The sequence below is a fragment of the Hemitrygon akajei genome, chromosome 8 (assembly GCF_048418815.1).
Source record: "Hemitrygon akajei chromosome 8, sHemAka1.3, whole genome shotgun sequence".
NCBI classification, from domain to species: Eukaryota; Metazoa; Chordata; class Chondrichthyes; order Myliobatiformes; family Dasyatidae; genus Hemitrygon; species Hemitrygon akajei.
The window spans coordinates 123,514,956-123,529,078 of NC_133131.1; the positions used below are offsets into that span (position 1 = coordinate 123,514,956).

At 39.6% G+C, this 14,123-nt stretch overlaps 1 protein-coding gene across 2 annotated transcripts in view; it reads right to left on the bottom strand.

The window, feature by feature from the left end:
• The window catches only part of LOC140732219 (uncharacterized), a 483,152-nt gene that overhangs the window by 89,427 nt on the left and 379,602 nt on the right, over positions 1 to 14,123 (bottom strand). For both annotated transcript variants that reach the window (XM_073054524.1, XM_073054523.1), the window contains one exon: positions 2,831 to 2,935. In XM_073054524.1, the coding sequence (XP_072910625.1) occupies positions 2,831 to 2,935 (105 nt within the window). The remainder of the gene's footprint in view (positions 1 to 2,830; positions 2,936 to 14,123) is intronic.

Below are 14,123 nucleotides of genomic sequence, written 5' to 3' on the forward strand. Positions count from 1 at the left end.
AACACCAATTTATACCAACTCTCTGCCTTCTATTGGTTAACCAATCCACTATCCATGTCAATATACTTCCTCTGACTCCTTGCATCCGTATCCTATCCACTGCGCTCATTATGTCCTCAAAGAACTCCAGTAAGTTTGTCGAACAGGACCTGCCCTTTCTGAATCCATGCTGCGTCTGTCTAATGGAACCACTCCTTTCTAAATGTCTTGCTATTTCTTCCTTAATGACAGTTTCAAGCATTTTCCCGACTACAGATGTTAGGCTAACTGGACTATAGTTGCCCGTCTTTTGCCTATATCCTTTTTTAAAAAGTGGCGTGACATTTGCTGTCTTCCAGTCTGCCGGGACCTGCCCAGAGTACAGAAAGTTTTGGTAAATGATTACCAACACATCTACTATAACCTCCGCCAATTCCTTCAGCACCCTGGGATACATCCCATCAGAACTAGGGGACTTGTCTACCTTTAGGCCCTTTAGTTTGCTCATCGCTATCTCTTTAGTGACAGTGACTTTAGCGAGGCCCTTACCTCCCATTTCATACATAACATCACTCTTCGGCGTATCAGACACGTCCTCCACTATGAAGACTGACACAAAATAGTCTTTCAATGCCTCAGCCATTTCCTTATCACCCAATATCAATTTCCCCTTCTTGTCTTCCAAGGGTCCTGCGTTGACTTTAGCCACTCTCTTCCACTTTATATATTTATGAGAACTTTTGTTATCTGTTTTTATATTTTGTGCTAATTTACTTTCATACTCTGTCTTCCCTTTCCTTATTTCTTGTTTAGTTGTACTTTGTTGCTTTTTAAAGTTTTCCCAATCCTCCAGTCTCCCACTACTCTTTGCAACTTTGTACACATAAGCTTTTAATTTGATACTATCTTTTATTTCCTCAGTTACCCAAGGCTGGCTCTTACTTTTGACTGGAATATACTTTTGTTGAGCACCGTGAAAAATCTCTTTGCAAGTATTCCACTGTTCCTCAACTGTCCTACCAAATAGCCTGTGCTCCCAATCCACATTAGCCAACTCCTCCCTCATCCCATTGTAGTCTCCCTTAATACACTAGTTTTATTTCATCCTCCACCTGTATGCAAAATTCAATCATACTATGATCATTCTTTCCAAGAGGATCCCTGACTACAAGATCGTTAATCTTACCTGTCTCATTGCACAGGACTAGATCTAAGATAGTATTTTCGCTTGTAGGTTCACTAACATGCTGCTCAAGAAAGCCATCATGGATGCATTCTATGAAATCCTCTTCAAGACTTCCTTGACCAACCTGATTCACCCAATCTAAGTGGAAGTTAAAATCCTCCATCTGTCGTTCTGTTCTTACAAGCCTCAGTTATTTCTTGATTAATTGCCTCTGCCACTGCAATATTTTTATTAGGTGGCCTATAGACAATTCCCACCAGTGGATTTTTTCCCTTTGCTATTCTTAATCTCTACCCAGATGAACTCAACATTCTGCTCCGTAGATGTTATATCATCTCTCACAATCGCCCTGATCTCATCCTTAATTAAGAGCACCACCCCACCTCCTTTGCCTTCCACATAACTTGTAAAGAGATGCGAAGAGACCAATCTTCTCAATGAAATAAGGGGCATGGGAACTAACTGGGCTACAAATATTATAATATTCATGAAGTGTAATGAATCAATGGGAGATACAGTAAAAATTATTTATGTGAAACAAGAGTTGAAGGACATGATAGAAATGCAGTTGATAAATGTTGTTATAACAAATTAATCTATTACAACTATTTAGTAGATATCTTAGAAAAAAGTCATTGCTGAAGAACTCAGTAAAGAAAGTGTGAACACATCACTGATTTAGGAAACCAATACCTGATCATAGTTATTATACTATGTTTCAGTGGAAAGGAATAGCTGATGTAGGCTGAAAGGCCATCTTTCTGATATGATGGTCTATGTGATATATTGTTTTGCTTGTATGCAAATGCTTTTGAAGTAAGTTATCAACATTCAATGGCAAGATTCTATAGATGGGGAAGAGAACATACAGTTGACTACTATTACATAAAATATTGAATTATAACTTTTACATAAATAACAGACGGTTGAAGGTGGGTTTAGAAGCTGCAACTTCATCTGGGTGAATGGGGATGTTAATAAACTGGATGAGTGTCATCTCATGGTTTACAACATAATATTTTACAGCTATGCAGCACATTCCTGACTATCTATTCTGTTTTATGTGTTTTGCGTTGTATGAAACACATTTGGTTAAATTTTACAAGAAAAGATTATCTCTGGTCCTTAAATGTGGACAAATTGCTGCAGTGTTCTTTATACTTTTGCTTCCAGCTTTTACAAAGAGCAAATTAAACTTCCTTCTACTCACAAAGTATGGCTAAATCTGTGATTTGCTGTGATTGAAAGATTAGTTATAACTACTAACATAAATCTGCCAGAGATGACAGAGTTTGCTCATCTTTGGAGAGACCTTAAAGCAGACAGAACTTAAGCATGTTTATTACTGAATATCTAATCCCTATATCATGGTAGAAAATATCATCCTCAAATCACGAGTAAATTATTATAGCTTAAAAACATTTTCAAAAACATACTAAAATACTTTAGAGAACTGAATTGCTGAAAAAGTGATGTCTTCCTCTGGAACATGCGTTAGTGCAATTATAAATCTCGAAAGAAAAAGAAATAATGCATTTTGTTAATCTGCATTTTGGCAAATGTAAACTAATACACTCTTTAAACTGCAGGTAGGATCAGCCTCCTTAAATTTTTCACATGTAATCTCTCTTTAAACAAAATATGGTACCCATAGAACAAGGTTACCTTTTTGGTTTTTGTTAGGTATGTTCTGGCAGAGTCCTTGAAAGACACATCCTCATTGGGCTTCTCTGATTGAAGGTAACAAACCCAACCCAGTAGATACCAGACCTATAAGACAAGTACATTCTGCAGGTTATCAATATTGCAATTATAGGGAGATAGTCACAAAAAGACTTAATAATAATTGTCAGAACAAAATGTATGCTATGCAGAACATCAGATGCTCAAAGAGTGCATTTTATCAGTTAATCATCGAGATATGGATAAAAATACTATTAGGAAGTCAGTGTTTTATTACCTGTCTATTATTGATAGTCTCTGTATTATTCCAGTAATAGCTGGAAGGTTCTTCAGGTAAGTAACATTGAAAATACTTTGTAATAGCAAAAGACCATTGGAGTTGGTGTGGAGATGGTGGAGGAAGTGGTCTAAGAACAACAAAGAGGGAGGGGCATTAAGTAACAGAATCTGTTATCAGACTCCATCAGGATTAGTTTTGTAAGTTCTTACTAAATGGAAATACTGGTAAGATAGCAGAAATAGCATACAGTAAGAAAGTAGCAGGAGGTTGTTAATATTTGAAATATGGCAACACTAAGCTCAATTCTCTGGGAGAATAAGAGGCAATGAAAGGCCAAGTCCAAGTTACTAGGAGCAGGGTGGGGCTAAACTCCCAGACAACAAAGGTGAGCGGCATGGTGTCTGACAAAGTAGGCATCAGAGGAGGAAAATCTGGGGATTCTGAGACACAGGGGAATAGAGAGAACTGGATGCGACCAGATGAATTGACATGACCTTCTGTGGATGACTACAAACCTATCCAAGAACCTCAGTAAAGAGACTCCTTTGAAAAATGGGACAAAGGCTTTGATCAGGATGTGGACGAAGACCCAGATGTAGCAATGTGCTTTATATTACCTTGATACTTGGTTATGCTAACAATTTTATCAAATATTATTAAATAATGTTGTTAACGCTATCAAACAAAGATCTTGAAGATTTTGTACTTGAAATAAATATGGTCAATCGAATGAATAATGCAAACCTCATGTCTAAAATAATTAATAGAGATGAAAATAATTGACAGACAAATTTCAAAGCTGATGAATGTTCTTTTCTTCACATAATTATAAAGATTCAAGTACAAAGTAGACCCATTCAGATAATATTTAATGCATTACATTCAGTAACTTATTTTCACTTCTATTTCTCAGTAGAATTCTGATCATAATATCTACAAAGAATAAGATAATACCAGCCAGTGATTACAGTCTGCTGTTCACATCCTGTTCTTTATATTCACTAACAATGACCTTACAAGTGACAAAGATAATCTAATACAACTACCATCTGGTTAAACTGATATTTTCTTGCTTTATTTTAGTGTACATTTGCCTACAAATGGGAGAACACTGAATATCAATGGATCATTTGTTCGAAATGTCAATAAAAGACTAGTCAATGCTTTATTGATTATATTTTAAGTTAGAGAACATTTTGAACCTCAAAGGCTCTAAGATGTTTTACTTGGTTGACTACATTTGCTAAATTTTAATCAATAAAAGATCTCCTGTGGCATTGCTCTCAGTGACTCAAATGCTACAATATTTTATAATGACAGGAGCAATGTACCATGTTACACACAATATATTAAATTTAAATCATCTCCCGTAGCATTACTCACTCGAAAAAGAACTGATATATCTCTTCCAGTAACTGTGGTTATTTCTCACTGTCTAATTCTTATTCAGCATTTGCTATGCCAGTTCTTTCTCTGCCATTCTACATGCTACATGGAAAAGAAATTCTTACTGTAATGTCTATCACTTTGACCACTCTTTATGTGACACTTTCCTCTTCCTGTCCTTATTTATCTTCTATGTCTTTCTTTGTTAATGTACCGGTAGTTGATATTTATCTCATTTTGTTAAGGTCTAGGCCTCACAGAAAATTAAAAACACCAGGTACCAAACTGGATGTGGGTGTGGAAGAAGATTGTCAAGGAAGTAGTAAAGGGAAAAAGAAAGTTAGGTGGAGTTGGGGGAAGTTGCTTAACAGTCAAGTACAACTTATCCCAAATCTGGTCCATGTAACTGCAGATCCATGCTGCCTGCTCATTATTTTGACTGCTGCTTGCAGGTGCTAACTCTGTCATTTATTAGGAGTATGCAGTAACAGTAAAGCACAACATCAACACTACAGCTCTTAGCAAATATACACCGTAGTTTCTGGAGCTGTAAACATAATTTGAAACAGTGCTGCCAACCACCTCCAACAGCTTACCGTGGAAGGATTGTGCACCTGAAGTTTTGATGCAGAAGGTGGAAAGAAAAAGAGAGAAACTAGTTTGTCTGCTGGGAACAGGAAAGCAGGCCCTTTGGACACATGGTACACAAGCAGTGGGTGAAGATTAAGGCAATAGCAAACTTGCTGCCCCTTGTAATTCGGAGGACCAACCATCCAGAGATATGAGTTTGAATTTCACCAAAGCAATTACGAATTTGAAAAGAAAGGATGAACCACCCATTGTAATGATTTATTGACTTGTAACAACCCATCTGGTTCAATAGTGCACTTAAGGGATCAGCCATCCTCGCCATATCCAATTTATTTATGTCGTTTTGGTTATAGCAAGGATGTGAATAAACTGGAAAGAATGCTGCTTGGCCTCAATGCCCTGAGTTACAGGGAGAAATTAGGCATATGAGTAAAAAAAATCATGAAGATCATAGATAGAACAAATATACACAGGTTTTCCTTCCTCTGGGATCAAAACTTAGAGGGTACAGGTTTAGGGTGAGAGGGAGAAGATTTAAAAGGGACCGAAAGGGCAACTTTTTTACTCAGAGGGTGGTGCATATAGTATACGGAATGAGCTGCCAGAGAAAGCAGATAAGGCAGGTACAGGAACAACATTTAAAAGACATTTGGACAGGTACAGAGACAGGAATTGTTAATAAGGATATGGCCCAAATATTGCAATTCCACAATATCCTTCAATGTCGCAAAAACAAAGGAGCTGGTTGTGGATTACAGGAGGAATGGAGACAGGATAACCCCTATTGACATCAATGGATCTGGGGTTGAGAGGGTGAATAGCTTTAAGTTCCTCAGCATCCACATCACTGATGACCTCACATGGTCTGTACACATCAGCTGTGTGGTGAAAAAGGCACTTCAGATGGTTGAAGAAGTTTGGCACGTCCCCAATCCTAAGGACTTTCTACGGGAGCACAATTGAGAGCACCCTGACTGGCTGCATCACTGCCTGGTATGGGAACTGTACTTCCCTCAATCGTAGGACCCGGCAGAGAGTGGTGCGGACAGCCCAGTGCATCTGTGGATATGAACTTCACACTATTCAGGACATTTATAGAGACAGGGCCTGAAGGATCATTGGAGACCCGAGTCACCCCAGCCACAAACTATTCCAGCTGTTACCATCCGGGAAACGGTACTGCAGTGTAAAAGCCAGAACCAACAGACTCCAGGACAGCTTCTTCTGCCAGGCCATCGGGCTGATTAATTCCCACTGATACAATTGTATTTCTATGCTAGACTGACTGTCCTGTTGTACATATTATTTATTACAAATTACTATAAATTGCACATAGAACATTTAGATGGAGATGCAATGTAAAGATTTTTACTCCTCATGTACATGAAGGATGTAAAAAATAAAGTCAATTCAATTCAAATACGGGCAATTGGACTAGACAGACGGACAGACATACTTTATTGATCCCGAGGGAAATTGGATTTCGTTACAGTTGCACAGCCAAAAATAGTGTAGAAATATAGCAATATAAAACCATAAATAATTAAATAATAATAAGTAAATTATTCCAAGTGGAAGTAAGTCCAGAACCAGCCTATTGGCTCAGGGTATCTGACACTCCGAGGGAGGAGTTGTAAAGTTTGATGGCCACAGGCAGGAATGACTTCCTATGATGCTCAGTATTACATCTCGGTGGAATGAGTCTCTGGCTGAATGTACTCCTGTGCCTAACCAGTACATTATGGAGTGGATGGGAGAGATTGTCCAAGATGGCGTGCAACTTCGATGTGCATCTTGGTTAGCATGGATGAGTTGGGCCGAAGGACCTGTTTCCCTATTGTATTACTCCATGACTCTATCCAACAATACTGTTAACGCATAAATACCCTCTGAAATGTCCTAGCAAGCAACTCAGCTGCAGCTTCACTGCTGAAATTAATAACAAAAAGAAAATCCAATATCAATTAAGTACTGAATTCAGACACAGCAAATGTGTTCTCATCTCAGCTTCCCTCACAAAGTTCTCTTCATAATCTGTTGTCAACATTAAGAGAGTTTTCATCAGAGCAGTCCAGCAAAAGTTTGACATATCATTCTCACAGAGTTGCATCTTATAGACAATGTGCCAGGCGCTTCACTACAATCCCTGATTACATTGTCCTACAGAAAAGACAGAGCCATAAGTATCAAGAGATAAATTGGTCCCGGCAAACTTCAATTTTGACTTTAGAACCCATGAGGTCTAATGCCACCAAGTTTAGTGTGGGCAAGGAAGCTTCCTCCTGATCGCTGTCCTGCCTCAGGAGATAAATGAGCATCCCTATACACTGGGGAAAATAATCTGTGAAAAACAGTGAAGGCAGCAAGAACACAAAGTGTGTTCTGGATGGGGGGCTTCAATGTCTAACACCAATGTCAAACTCCGTGGGATGCCATGGCAATTAGAGCTCCAGGAGTTGGAGTTCAGTTCCGCTGCCATCTGTAAGAAGCTTGTGCATTCTTCCCATGAGCACATGGGTTTCCTCCCACACTTCAAAGGTGCACTGGTTAGTTGGTTAATTGGTAATTGTAAATTGCCCCGTGGTTGGGCTAGTGTTATGTAGGTGGGTTGCTAGGCAGTGCAGCTTGTTGGGCTGGTAGAGCCTGTTCTGCTCTGTATCTCTAGGTAAGCAAATAAATAAACAAACAATGGCTTAGAGCCCTAGTACTGACCAAACTGGCTAAGAGGATATAACTAACATAGTATATCTGCAGAAGATGCTGGTATACTAATGTGAAGAACAACCTTCAATGATCCCATCTTCATCAATTTATTTTTAGCAATACATCTGTCTGTAATGGTATTGTTTGATGTGACCATCACACCATCTTTGTATCAATACTCAGGAAACGTTGTGTGGTCTACAACTGCACTCAGTGCAATAGGTTCAGAATGGAGTTGGGCATCTGTGGACAATCAGCAGTCACATATATGAACACCACCACAATTTCAAACCTCAGAGCCCAGCACATCTCTCAGTTTGCCATTACTATTAAGCTTGAGTCAATGAGGAGTGCAGAAAAGCTGGAAACAGTACCTGGCACACTTTTGAATGAAGGGCTAATCTAGTGAAGTCACACTTGCTGTTATATGTCTGCTAACCAACATGCAATAAACAACTAACATATAACTAATGATCAGATCAAATCTCGGCAGTCTTATCACATCTATAGTGAATGTAAGTGGACAATTAAATAGCAATTGGATTTGGTAGCTCCCGAAATGTTGTTGTGCACAATGAGGATAATGTGGGTGCTAAAGGCAAAATGATGTATTCACAGTCATATTCAGCCATTAATATTTAATATAATACAATCAAGCTTTCTCCTGAGAGTTCCACCACCAAAGCAGCCATTCCTTAAAAAATTCAATCCATTCTACATAATATCAAGAAACAACCCTGGATGCATTAAAAACCATTGGAGCATCTCAACTATAGCACGGAAAACTCTAAAACTAGCATGTAACCAGCCAGTTCTAGTACACTTACAATATCTGCACCTGCCTAACAAAGAGGGAAGTTGCAAGTTATATACCTCTGACAAAAAGCAGGATAAATCAAATCCAGCTAATTACCAGCCAGTCTGTTCTCAATCATCAGCAAAATGATAGGGTGTGCTCCTGAGAGTGATATAAAGCTGCATTTACTTCTCAATAACCTGTAGGTAGAAGCCAAGTTTTGAGTATTTCCAGGAAAACTTAGCTTCCAGACCTCATTAGTCCTGATTCAAACATGGAACAAAGAGTTGAATTCTAGAGCCTACAAGCGAGTGCCCTCGACATTGAAGGAGTACTTGACTGAATGCTGGTTATGGAGCCCTGGTAAAAGCTAAGACAATGGAAAACACCCACAGCTTGAAATCAAACTTTCTTAAGAAAGGTGACTGAGGTTCTTGGACGACAACCATTTCCATCCCAGACATCACTATATGAGTTCCTCACAACAGTAGCCCAGGCCCCAGCACCTTCACCTGCTTCATTAATGACTTTACTTTAAATTAACAGGTCAGAATTGGGAAGGTTCATTGAGAATCATTAATGTTCAATACCATTTGCAGTTCTTCAGCCAGTCAAACAGTCCGGCAAGAAGCTACACAGAGTCAGACATGGGGAATAGTACAGCAAACCTGTTGCAACTTTGAAGATAAGGGAATCCTAATGCTTGTACTTCTGTGCTTATGTTTTTTTTTTACTTATTTACATTGTTAGTGTAAACCAGAATCCTTGTTCTACATTATTTTGTGCAGGTTCCTATTATCCAACTAGCATATAATCTCTTTACTCTTCCAGCATGGACATAGTAGTCGAGAAAAAAACCTCCTTTTGTGACATTAAAGTGAAGAATTTTCTGCAAAGCACCATCTCACATTTGCTCACATTGAAATTCTTTTGTCATTTACATACATCCATTCTGCAAGTCTATTTAATATTTGTTTTGTGTCATAAGGAAGGAGGTGGTTGTTTAGGACTACTCATCTTTATTTCAACCTCTAAAGGTCTTCCAAGGTACAAAAATTTGTTTAGTGATCAAAGCTGCAGCATGCCAAGAATTTCTCTGTGGGACAGCAGGGAACGGAGTCCAACCAAGATGAAAAAAGTCAGGCCATCTGGCTATCCCTAGAGCCTGGCTCCCTATCAGAGAAGTTCAATATTGGAGTCCGATGCAGCTGAGCAGCATATAATTATCAAGTGATCCTTTGCATTCCTTCAGAGAGCTGTAACAATGATCAGTATTGCAAATGACATAAGGTAGCAGAGTATTTCAAAATATGTAATGAAACATGCTTTAAATCAACAAAACACCAAACATCAGAAAAAATGTCTGCTTAAATGATTTTTATGCTAGGTGGATTAGGCATAAATTCTCTTAACTCTTCATTAAGCTTTATGAGAAACGAAAAGCTTTGCTGGCACAAATAAACAGATTACAACCGCTATCAATTAAGGTATACCGCTCTCTTTGGTGGTAAAGAGCTCCCACTTAGATGCATTTTTTCATGCAAATATATTTGAGTGTTTAAGGTTTATCACTACTAACAAAATGTATGAAGACGTATGAAATGATAAATCAGTGGTACAATTGAGAAGGAAAAGTACTGAGAAAGAGAAAAGTGCCACAAATAACATTGAATGCAAAATACTTCTGTATGTGCTTTACACAAAGGGAAAGTATTGGTGCCTCTTCCCTGTTGAAGTCCTGTCCACTGGGAAACTGTTAGGCCTCTTCAATTGTTTACCCCAATGTGAGTGTTATTCCCTCATATTTTTCACATGTGATGATTTCAAGAACATGCTGAAATTTATGTGAATTATTCATTTAACAATAACTTGATGAAAAGGTTACAGTTTACCTTTATATTTTTATCATTATATTTGACTTTCAACAAAACAAGAAGTTCATTCACTGAAAGTGACATTAAAGGAAGTTATTTGGCTAATTGTATCTGTGCCAAATGAAAAATTATGAACCTAATTCCAACTTTAAGCATGTGACCCATCGTGGCTCTTCCAGTTCTTTCCAAATACTTTTAAAATGTGATAAGGTTATCTGTCACCACCCTCCACCCGCGCCCCCCCCCCCCCAGCTCTTTCAAGTAGTGATTTCTAGGTTGCGACCACCCTCAGGGTTGTAAAGATCTTTCCTCTCTCCCATGTAATCCTTCTGTTGACTACTTCAAATCTATCCATCTAGGTTGTTGACCACCTCCTCCAAATTACTCAATTAAATTCCTTCGCAATGTTATATGTCTCAATTAAATATCCCCTCAGTTTCCATTCTTCTAAAATACCAAAAAAAACATTTACCGGAGATCTGAAATAAAAACAGAAATTATGGAAGCATTATTTTCAGCATTATCTGTTCTTATTCTGGATTAGTCAAACATTCCTCATGCTTACAATTCTCCAGCCCTAGAACCACCTTTGTAAATCCCTGCACATTCTTCAGTGCAATGTTTCTTGTATATATAACACTTGAGATGTGCAAAAATAAGCAGTAAATATTTCATACCTTGGCTCGTAAATAAAAGCATCTCATAGCTACTTCTACCCACATGAGCCTGTCCTGTTGCTTTTAGGAATGTGGTTTCCTTGTCGCTCCACTTTCCTCAATATATCCCCATATACTCTCCGTCTTGCTGCAGCTCTCGAACTGCATTGCCTCCCATTTCTTAGGATTAAATTCCAAATGCCACTTTGTCATCTAAATGACTAATTATCCACAGCTACCCACATGCTACAGCTTTCCTCCTTATAATCAACGTTTGCATTGTACATAAACATTTTTGTTATCATACCTGAATGTTGAAGTTTAACTCATACTGAATCCTGAAAGACCCTACTGCTTGTAGTCTTCCAAACAGAATAAACACCCTTCAACCATTATCATTTGAGTCCAATCACTGATCCAAAGTGGGATCCAATTTGTCACTTTCCTTTGAACCCCAATGCCTTTAACATTTTTGAATTTTCTCCAAAATGGTAGAGAGTTACATATGATTTAAAGTGTCCTGGCTGAGACATGTATTTCATATTATGAATTCCTTCACTCCCTGCATGCATATTAGTTGTATTAAAAATATCACTGCAGACAGTGCTGAGCAAGGATCCAAGGACATCCTCCAACTAAGTATCATGATCTCCATTACTCTCTTGTCTGCTGATCCCTCCACCTGCCCACCAATCCCTCTCAAGGCACTTATCCCTGCAAATGGGCTGTGTTACACCTGCTCCTACACTTCGTCACTCACCGCCTTAAAAAGTCCTTCCAGGTGAGGCAGTCCTTCACACGTGAATCCATGGCAACTTTTATTGCATCCAATGCTTCTCCTTCACATCGATGAGACATCAAACAAATTGGGGGATCACTTTGTCAAACAGCTTCACTCCATCCAGCGTACCAGCAAAGATCTCCCAGTGGTCAGCTATTTTAAATCCACTTCCCATTACCACACCAACATATCTGTCCACTGCCAAGTTGAGACAAGACGCAGGTCAGAGGAACAGCACCTCATATACCAGCTGGGCAGTCTCCAACCTGATGGCAAGAACATTGATTTCTCAAACTTCCACTGGTCATTCCTGTCTGCCCACTTTTCTTCCCCTTATCGAACTGGCCTCCATCACCCCATCTCTTTCCCCTCCTTGTTCCTCTTGATCTGACCATTGCCTACATATTCCTCCCAATGGTTTGGCTCCTCAAATCTTTCCCTTTATTCCACGTTCCACTCCTCTTCAATCAGACTGCATCTTCCTCAGGTTTTGCCACCCCACCTATCACCTTCCAGCTTTTTACATCATTCCTATTCTCCTCCTCTCACCTGGATTTACCTATCACCCACCATCTCTTGCTCCGCAGCTTCCCCCACCTTTTTATACTTTCCAGTCCTGATGAAGAGCCTAGACCTGAAACATAGACTGCCCATTTCCATCCATTGATGCTGAGTTCCTCCAGCTTTCTGAGTAATGCCTTAATATTTCTACTTCTTTTGGAGCAGTCTCTGCCTCTTTTCACAAAAGGAGACACAAAAAGCCTCCCACTGTTATGGTCCGGTCCGGAGCCCGCTTTCTGGGTCTTGATCCGGTCCGCGGACTCTGGGTCTTGTAGCTGTCCCTCCTTTCACCCTTTAGCCCAAATCATCCTTAACCTATCTTGGCTTAAGGAGGTGCACCTGAGACCTATCGGCTTGCAGGTGGATATAAGGGGCTCTGGGACTGAGTCTAGTTGGGGGGTACTCCCTGCTCTGAAGTAATGTGGCCTGTCCAGGGAGCTATGCTCCCAGTATTCCTTGTCCCATAGACCCATCCTTTAGCCTAGCCAGGGTCCTGCCTTTGCCATGAACTCTCTGAACCCAGGATCACTGTTGCATGCCATGTTCTCCCCATCTTGTTCTATCCTTTAGTTGTTCCTGTCCTGCCCCTAGTACTTCAGTGCCTGCGTCCTGCATTTGGGTCCAGTCTCCACGTCCCCTTGTGACACTCACAAATATTGGAGAGCAAAGGATCTAATACTGGAGAAAGAGGAGGCCCAATACATATGAAGAAAAAACAAATATTGGGTGAGATGTACAGGAGAGATACCCTGTGTGAAGAGGTGAGAGGGAGAGGTGAATCAGGGGCTGGCAGCAGACATTAGGTGGAACCAGATAAGGAGAGAATGATGGGCAGATGGTGCCAGAGGGGGAAGAGGGAGGAATGGAATTGAGAGACAGTGGCAGATGACTTAAAATGTTTGAATGAATTTGAGTGTCCTTATACACAAGTTACTGCAAGCTACAAAAGTAAAGATGTCTTACTATAATTGTATATGGCAGTGGTGAGAGTACACTGGGAATTTTGTGAAGAAAAAACAACTCTGATCTCTTTATAGAAAAAAAAATTGATATTGTGAGAGTACGTGGAAGATTCTTCAGAGTGGCATATCTGTTGTATTAGAAAAGTCAACAGGAAACAGCGAGCAACCTGGGTTTAATCCTGATCGCTGTGTGTAAATCGCATATACTCCTTGTGACCATGAATTTACCCTGGGCATTACTCTCCTTCCAATACATGCTGGGTGGTTAGCTAATTGATCACTGTAAATGCTCTCACATAGGTGGGTGGTGGAGAATCAGACCTGAGCTGATGCAATGTAAGAAGGAATAGAGAAGAGGAATATAAAAGGGGGAAAGGGATTTAGGGGGTTGCACTGAAAACTGGAATACACTTGATGGGTCAAGTGGCTTCCTCCTTTGTTGCTGGGCAACTTAAAATAAGTGAATGAATAGGCTACACTGTTATTATGGAGAATGAGAGAGGAGTGACACCGAAGCATACAAAATACACTGCAGACTCAGTGGGCTCACACTATAGACCGTTCCTCCTGACTGTGAGGTTTAGAAATAAGGGTCATGGTCTCAAAACAATGATTATTCCGTTTAGGAATAGAGTAATGGGAAATACTTCACACAGAGGGCAGTGAATTTTTGGTTTTCCTTCCA